We start from the raw sequence: 9,108 nt of genomic DNA, 5'->3' as shown, positions 1-9,108 counted from the left end.
GTTGTTAGATATCAAACAATGTATTTAAAAATGAAGACAATAGCATTAAAGGATGATGTCAATGAATGATATAACACATATAATATGTATCATTTACAATCTTATAATGGATATTGAAACCCAAACTGGTAAATTAACATGAATCAATTGCTTATACCTAATCTCTCAATAGCCATTCACCATTCATGTCGTACCACTGATCATAAAACAAGTCTTCCTCATCCTCATACATTTCGGGCTCCTCCGCCTGAATAACCGTGGTCATTTCTGTCCACTCTTCATTTACCCAGTCACAAACCTTCTTCCACCCCTGTTGAAGTTCAAGGTCGAGTGGGTTGCAGCCTGGTAAATACTGGCAAGTATCGACTAGCTGATGTTTAAGATCCCGCCAGTTCTTCCACAATTTACAGGTCCTCTTGGCGACGATCTTGTACAGAGCTGACAACCTAGCCTTCTCGTCTACTTCTTCAGCTGAAAGGTTTTGACATTAGTTGCTGGAACCATGTAAATGGGAATGAAAATACCGCGGACCTTGTTGCATTGTAATCTTTAATCCCATGATGCGCTGGTGATATTCAATTGCCCAACCCATCATATGGCGTGACTCTCGCGCGAGTCGCCGCAGCTCCTCCTGGGCTCCCCTTCGCGCCAAGAAGGCAGTTATACCACGCCTGATTCGCTCGGACTCTGCCTCTTCGCCCGGCAGTACTTCATCTTCACCTCGGTTCCAGAATGGATCATCAGGTTCCATGGACTCGATGGTATCAAAGTCCGGAAGTTCCACTCGCCGACGTCTAGGATAATCTGTGTGGTATTTTTGTACCCGACGCTTATAAGTGTTGTACTTATCTCGTAAGTTTCTTAGTTTATCACCACATTGGCGTGTCGTTTGCTGCTGCTGTCTCGTACCTGTAGTGTAAGAGATGATCTAGCCATTTGGTAAAATGGATCATCAAATGACACACCTTCGTTGCGATGCTGACGCAGTCTGGCTTCAATCACACCAACTCTAGCTTCGTACATCTTGCCTCGTGCAATTGATATCGCTAGAATCGCATTGGTTTGAGTGGCTGATAATCACCACGTCAACTTATCATCCATATGTAGGTACGCGAATGACCGCTCGACATACCTGTGACACCCAACATCCCTCGAAACTCATTACCACCAAGTTCATTCGCCACGGCTCCGATGCGTTCTTCAAAGTCAACCACTGTCCCTGGTAGCGCTACTAGCTCTCTGCGCTCGGCCTGAGTACTTGCTCGGCGGCGTGCGTTTTGCAGGCTGTCAAGTCGTTTCCTGCGATTTTAAGGGATGTGTAAGTATGAAAGGTAAGTACCTTGTAAACTAACTAGGCATCCACTTACAGAGAAACATGGAGTCCTTCCTCCAACTCCAGTAATAAACTTATCTTATCCCTTTTCTCACTCTTCGATTCCTCGATGATATCCAGGTGACGTGCTCTTTGGGCCATCCACTGGCCCTCAAGATATGCAGCGTCTCGGCCAGGGCACCCATCACCCGGTGATATCAGCGTCTTGAGTGTAACTTCAGCCTCTTCAAGACGCTGCCTGGCCTCTGTCTTCTTCCGCCGAAGATGTTTGACTGTCACGAGTTGTGCACTGTCAGCACACTTTGTTTCGATGAGAAGTAGATAATAAGAACAAATGAAATTACATACCGGATTCATGCCGAAGCTGTGCATTAGCATGTGACGACCGCAAATCAATTGCGTTGACCCGGTGTTGTGGGGTGGCATATCTTAGAGGTGCGACAAGAGGATTGAGGCCTGACCACACCCTCTCGGACCCTTCGCCATCAGACAGGCCCCAGCCTGGATTGAGCCGAGGATTCCACAGCAACTGGCATCCCCACCTATGCACATATGCGTGGAACACACTGGTCCCAAATCGGATTCGACCATTTAACTGATCCTGTTGAAATGTTCCACGCTTCAAAAGGGTTTATGAGAATGATTAACAAAAATATGAGTCACCAATCAAGCATATTCGCTCACCTTTTCAATCCCAACTTGCATTGTACACCCAATGTCATACAAGAAACCTACACGTCGAGGAGTAGCACCGTGGTTGCGAGTCAAGTCGAGCATCCACTTGATTAATGAATAGCTGTAGTGCAGCCTGAAATACATTTGTTTTAATTTACATCTTGATATATATTTAAAACATATAATGATCCACTCACTTTTCACCGCTTTGCACAATATTAGCAAACCTAAGGGAATGATCATGTCGGCATACCATGCCCATTAGCCCCGTTTCATCACAACCTGCCCAATGCCCTTTCCCGCGTGTATCGTTGGCTGCGGTGTGTTGATCGGCACACGCTTGCTGTGGTATAATGTGACCGGATCAATAGGGCTCCTGAATAAAATATTATCATGGAACAACTCTTACAAAATCATCATCAGCATGTCCATCGAGTTGACCACGCATCTCGTTAACTTGTTCATCCGGAAGAAATAGAGGTGGCATCTTCATAGCTTTCTTGGCAGCTTTCGTTCCGGCGGCTTTGTGACGCCGATGCTGGAAGTTGCCGTCCATGCAAACTACTATATCTGGTTCTAATGGGGGACCCTCAAGCGGTAGAGGTGGCCCAAAACAGCGTGGACAGTTGTTGGCAACCTTATCGAGGGGTGTAAGGTCAAGGTATCTATCCATGACGGACTCAGTCATGGATAGCATCTCCCTATACGCATCCACAGCCCAAGACAAAGGGGTGTGCCATCGGCGTGGCTACTCAAAGTCAGCTATAATATATATCACCATGATTAACGGAATTTACATACCTGTTCGTTCTTTGTAAGGATAAGAGCACAGAAGGCATCAAGGAATTCGTCCAGAGCTCGAGCAAAAGGATCAAGTCGAATGGTGCAAAACTTCCATAAGATATGGAAAAAACGTAGAAGTCGGATGGAGAAGGCGGTCCTGGGGTACTTTGGGGAACCGCCGATGTAACCCATGAGAATAAGACAAGTTTGATTGTTTTTGTGACAGGGACAAAACCGGATACAAGCCTTGCGACGCGCTTTTTCAATTGTTAATGAAGCCGTGGCGGTATCACTATCATGGAAAGGTAGTGTAGTGTGAGTGTTTTCATGGACATACTTAAGAGGTCAACCAAATCCACGTCCCTTTCGTACCATTGGCTAGGACGGCATTGACATGCCGGCTTGTGATCATAGTCCCATAATGCGGGGTTTCCCCATTTGCTCGTCTTCAGACCACATGCAAGATATGCACAGAACATTTCTTCTGCTGCCTGGGCAAGAAGAAGTTCACGTGCATACCTTTCTTCTTCAAGATGAGCTTCATGTATTTCATCTACAAAATCGGGTCGGGGTATCTCATATTCATTTTTGTCTTGCTGATCTACCATTCGTCCATAATCCTGATTCCGATCGACACCATCCTGGACATCACCTTTAATGTTGGATCGCTGGTTCCGAGATTTCACAGCCTTGTTCATCTTTTCGAAGTGCTTCTTCTGTAGGTCGGTCTTTGGCTCTGTCTTCCAGTAAGGCTTGTTTGGATTAAACGTCTGATGGACACCTTCAAATTTCGGCATGATGAATTATGAGTAATAAATAGTATTCAAATATGTTCCAAAAATTGGCCACGTATTCCTCAGTTCTGAAGCATTATGCCTTCATGTGACATGTGAACTTTTCAAATATGGATGACTGTATGTCACCCATATTTCACATCCGTGACAATCTGATGTGATCTCCTCAGGGGGCACGTGAACACTCAATGGTATTCACGTTGGATCTTTTTCAAAAGACCATCATGCAGGTCTTGATCAAATATCTTCCAAAACACGCATACAATGATAAGCAGAGTACCATACATTCAATATGTACCCACGTAAGAAACCAAATGAGAGCCTGAAGGCTGACATTTTACGTAAGGAAGATAAATGCGGGTATGTGAGTGATTCTATATATATAGGTATGACAAAGCTGCTAACCTTTGATCTTTTACTGTTGACAGTACTTTAGGTTTTTAATAAGTAATATTGAAAAATCCAATATTAATTCCTTATGAGAAACAAACCCACTGAATAAATATAATATTGCGATGTAACTGCATCTATGTGATTTGCTATGGTCTATGTGATTTGCTTATGACAAAGCAAATCACATAGCTACATCCTTGTGCTTAGCATGCGATATATTAGTTTTATCAAACTTTATAATTATTAAAATGTAATCACTTTGTAGATTTACAACTTGTATATGAATTTGATGGATGAAGTTGGTGTTTTACCCCATTAACACACTATTTGTTTGCCCTGCATAAATCAACTTGGTATGACTTGCAATGCTTTTCAATTTTTGATATTGATACTCAGAGTCTATAGGAACATGTTCAATGTGCAAGCCAAGTGTTAGAATCCAGAAGAGCATCGGCATCACCATGTGTCTTAACACGTTTGATATTTGGTGGAAGCTACAAAATATATATATATAAGGTTGATATATATTTGATCTTATATGTTTCATTGATCTTTAAATAATTGATATACCCAATATATATTACAATTCATGCGTGATCACATGTTAAGAATATTTTCCATGAGATCTCTATTGCATAGAGGATCTTCGAAACTCTATGCAATATGATTTCGGTAATTTTGCGAAGGAGAGCAAGCATATTTTATTTTGTATACATCCATGAGTTTGTTTTGGGGTTGCAGAGAAGAGAATCTATATATATAGATTCCGTGTAAGTTGTATCCAACATTCCAGTAACAAAGTATCCAACATAAACATCCCACCGGCAAACGAATTCCTTCACACCAGTCAGCCTTTGCCACTTCCTCACTGTCCTTGTTCATCGCATGAAAAAGAAAATTTCGTGAGTGACTTCATCCTCATTATACTTTTTGCACATACCACATCTATAGGATCATACAATATTCTTTGTTTCACTTAACCATATTATTAATCAATCCTGCTTGATCACCGTACAAACAATCACGTAACACCTGATCTTTGGCTTATCAAGCAATTCTTTATGTACTCGCATTATTAATGACCGGTTTCCTAATGTTACAGACTCGACACAATTTTACGTTGGTTTTACTTCTGAATTTTGACCGGCTTTTACATCAGCTAAGTTGAGTTAACCTCTGAAGTTGTCATCTTATTAAACAATCATACATCTTATTAATCAATCATACTAATATTATCACTTATTGTTCGAACAGACTGAGCATGGCACTAATAGGCAAAGAACAGGACATGGAAATGACAGGCGATTCCGCTGTTCCTATACTTTTGAAATTGGGCAATGCTGAAGGGGTTAGCAGCTTGCCCCCTTCAACTCATTTAGGAACGCCCCAAAACAACACTCAGGACGGGGACACCACACTTCAAAAGGTGTTTGGGGACATTCAACTCTTTGATGAACCCCTTCTTGGTAAGTATACCCAGTTAGACGAAAGGACAATGGAGGCTTTCAACACGGAGGAGGACATTTATTACTATACTCCATCCGACATATCAGCAGCTTAAAGATCAGCGTGAGTTCGCATTTTTCATTTCACAGACACAGAACAGCAATAAATAGCTGACCTGTGATTATAGGCGATCTGCAAGGCGCAGACCAGATTCTCCAAGCTCTTTTGATACCATCGGAAAAATATGGTACGCTGAGGAGGAACGCAAATGGCTCGCCCAATGGGCAAAAGCGTATGGGGGTCCTCCCAACTGTCCTCCCACCCCAGGATGTTCCCGTGGTGAACAAAGCGGTCAAGATTAAGTGGTTGCATTTCTATCTACTTGTTTTGTCTTCAGAGCGTAATCCAATGGGGCCATGTTGAACTTTGTGAGTCTGGTCTTGATCCTTGTGAATCGAACATGTTATGGCTTGTTTTTACAATATGAATTTGTATCAACAAAGCGGTCATGATTCAGTATTTACTTCTACTTCCTTTGTCTTAAGGGCGTAATCAATAGAAGCTTGTTGACATTTGCGAGTCTGGGATAGATTCGCGTGACTCTGTTAAGGCTTTTCGCAAGATCAATTTGCATCTTTGCAAATTGATCTAAGACAGTTTCTTCAAGCTCTCCGACGAAGAGCTACGGTTATGAAAGTATGATTGCCATTCTCACAAGTCCAAACTTGTGAGCCCTCTACAAGTCATTTGAGACTGACTCGAGGTATGCGATAATACATTCAGAGAGGGCACGTCAAGGGGACGTGCAGTAGGGCACAAGGTGAAGATATTGGGCTGGATCAAGCCATTACGATAGTATTTCTTGTGAGAGTTTGTCTCAGTTCATCTGATCAATGAGACGTAACATACAATTGGAAAGACATTTGAGTGAAACAAGTGAAAAGGGGAAAAATATGAAAACAAACGCTCTTCAACAAATAAACGTTCAAGGTACAAATAACAAACTGAGGTCGTTAATCCCATGTTTCGCAGCCAACCTAGCCATTTTCTTGCGTGCCTCCTCAGGATAGCCCGTCAAAAGAGTACCACGAAAGACATTCCACTCCTCATCATTCATGTTACCACGCATATCATTGACTTGATTGATTCTGTCCACCAAAGTTTGGTTGATCTGGCAAGCACAGCCAAATCGAGTCACCTTTCCTCTTGAAGGAATAACTCTAACATGTTGAGCATTGTAAGTTTCTGAATTCTATGTGGCTATTCCACAGCATCTCCACCACACCATCGCACGCATTGTAATCGACCATGATGTTGTAGTCGTCCAAAAAGAAGCAAGATCCTACGTTATCACCCTGAAACTCATCGTTTTTTATCGAGTAAAGCTTCCCGGTTTTGCGGTTGATACGTGTGAAGAGACCAAATGAATAACGACTGACATCGTTGTCGTTGTGAGGTGCGTTGACAAACTCATCGAATGTGACAGCGATGTTCGAAGCGAAAACTTGAGCGTTAGGTGAGACGTAGAAGGATTGTCCGGCCCACGAAGGAGCCCCGGTGCGAGAAGCGATTTCAGCGTTGGATTCAAAAGCATAAGACGATAGATTGGCAAAACGCTCGGCAAAGAAATCCTCGATGGCAGGGAGATTGCCTTGACGAGTGAGATCATCTTGCATCCGCCAAAGTTGTCCGCTAGTGGTGGCGTTAAAAGCGTACGCAGCTAGAAACAAAGCAATGTCAGTTTCAAGCCGACATTGAAGGACATTGCTACTGACTAACCTGCTTTAACTAAGGGGTCAAAGCCGGGCCTGAAACCTGCAGCATACATCTTGCCGTACTTTTTCCTAGTTGCTCTGACTTTCTTTGCAGCACCATTGATCTTGACCAAACCTCGTGCTCTGGCATGATGATAAACAGTTCGAATAGCGTGATTGTACTTTTCAAATAAAACTGAATCTTCCGGAGTAGGTTCAACAAATCGTACAACTGCTAGTAGATCACATGTATCTTCATCAAGGCATACGACAGTGCCGAAGTGAATTCGAAAGGGCTTTGCCGATTTATCGCCTTTCTTGAAGAACAAGAATTTCGAATCAGGTGGAAGTCCATAAAGTTTGGTAAGTGCCGCTTTTTTCGCAGCACGTTGGTTGGGTGGTGGTCGATTTTCGATCTTTTTCTCAGCATTCTTCCGTTTGGTTCGATTTTTGCGAGAACGAATCGTACTGGGAGACTTATGCTTTGGTTTATTAATCACTTCATCCATTATTTTGAATCCGCAAATCTTACTTGACCTTAGCTTCAGGGTTATGCGTCGAGATGAGCTCAAGTTTCAAAGCAAAAAGTCAAGCAAGATTGCAAATTAAAACAAGGATTTGAGCGAAAAATTGGCCTAGGACGCTCTAGTTGATTAAGATGTAGAGTAATGGAGGAGGTTTTTTAGAATGCGATAGTTGTGAATTTCAGAGTGTAAAGGGGAAGGATTACGAATAATGAGTTGGAGATGAAAGTTTATTACTGGAGCCGAGGAGTTCAATTTGACTTGTGTGGATTCGAAGGATTGATGTTATTTGAAACAAATGAACCAGGGCAGTTGAGATTTCAAAAGGGACCCAAACGAGTCACCAAAGAAAGGGTCCGTTCGATCCTGCGAGTTCGAACTGGTTCGATCTAGCTCTTTTCCAAATTGAATCGGTTAGACCAAATCGAATCCAAATACATAATTAAAAACACAGTTGGAAGGAAATCCAATCATGTCAAATCCGTCGAATCAACTCCTGCGTTTCCACACGACGATTTGCCATTCACACATCACATGGCATATGTTTCAATTCATCAACCCTTTCAGAAATGAAAGGGCCCTTCCTTCCACTCAAACGGTGCCAAGAACAGCCTCATCGAAAACTTTCAGGGCGGTCTGAAACGCGCGGCGGCCTGGCAGTGGGCACTGTAGTGATGACGAGGTCATCAGGTGTTCAAACTTCATACCATGGCAACAGCCAATGTGGCCACGACCTGGCGATTCACGTCGCTTTCAGGAGACCTCTTGTCTTGGTTCGCAGCCGCGACAGTTTGATGTGATCCAAACTTCCAAACTAGGTTTCATCATCGGTGATTTTCATCTAAATGAAAAAATTCCCACATGAGCATCCATTGCCATTTGGAAGGAATGTGCGAAAATGATTTGTCTCCATACCACTGCAGACATTATTCGGGTTCCCCAAGTGGGCAGGGAAAAATGATTGGGAGTATGATTTGTCATAAAATGGTCTATCACTCCACACCTGAGCCATAACACCCACACTACATATGTGTAGCAGGCTCAGTGAATATGTGGTTATCATGTACATACAGTTCTGCTCAGTTATCTGCTCATCAGGACAAGTTATTCATATGTAATACATGCTGTAACTTCTTTCAGATTGAAAAAAGCTTCCAAAAGATTGACTACATACACTGACTCAATGTTTTGGTGTGATCTCATCAACTCAACTGCATGTAACACACTTTCTGTTACTAAGACATAGCTTCAACAATATTGCCTGAGCAGCTACAGAATTATATGTAGTGAATTTTTGGGAAAAAAATTTCAAAGTCGAAAAAGTTACATGTGGTATAACATGTGATTTATTTATTCTGATGGGCAAAAAACTGAGCCAGACCTGTATGTCCACGCACCCCCTTGAG

General features: G+C 42.6%; 3 protein-coding genes across 3 annotated transcripts; 1 reads left to right on the top strand and 2 right to left on the bottom strand.

Annotated features, from left to right (window-relative positions):
• Window positions 1-487: 487 nt before the first annotated feature.
• MELLADRAFT_88936 (uncharacterized protein) lies at window positions 488-1,759 on the bottom strand (the record flags this gene model as incomplete). The annotated part of the gene is made up of 5 exons (XM_007404166.1): window positions 488-909; window positions 966-1,070; window positions 1,133-1,299; window positions 1,368-1,633; window positions 1,682-1,759. The coding sequence occupies 5 exons, from the start codon at window positions 1,757-1,759 to the stop codon at window positions 488-490; spliced, it is 1,038 nt and encodes a 345-aa protein (XP_007404228.1).
• A 3,480-nt stretch (window positions 1,760-5,239) lies between these two features.
• MELLADRAFT_58901 (uncharacterized protein) lies at window positions 5,240-5,847 on the top strand (the record flags this gene model as incomplete). Its single annotated transcript, XM_007404800.1, has 2 exons — window positions 5,240-5,444; window positions 5,612-5,847. The coding sequence occupies 2 exons, from the start codon at window positions 5,240-5,242 to the stop codon at window positions 5,845-5,847; spliced, it is 441 nt and encodes a 146-aa protein (XP_007404862.1).
• Window positions 5,848-6,409: 562 nt separating this feature from the next.
• MELLADRAFT_101590 (uncharacterized protein) lies at window positions 6,410-7,252 on the bottom strand (the record flags this gene model as incomplete). The annotated part of the gene is made up of 3 exons (XM_007404165.1): window positions 6,410-6,595; window positions 6,948-7,144; window positions 7,204-7,252. 3 exons carry the CDS (start codon window positions 7,250-7,252, stop codon window positions 6,410-6,412), a joined length of 432 nt encoding a protein of 143 aa, XP_007404227.1.
• Between the last annotated feature and the right edge of the window lie 1,856 nt (window positions 7,253-9,108).

This window comes from Melampsora larici-populina, assembly GCF_000204055.1.
Source record: "Melampsora larici-populina 98AG31 unplaced genomic scaffold MELLAscaffold_2, whole genome shotgun sequence".
Taxonomy (NCBI): Eukaryota; Fungi; Basidiomycota; class Pucciniomycetes; order Pucciniales; family Melampsoraceae; genus Melampsora; species Melampsora laricis-populina.
This window is presented reverse-complemented; position numbering and strand designations above follow the sequence as displayed.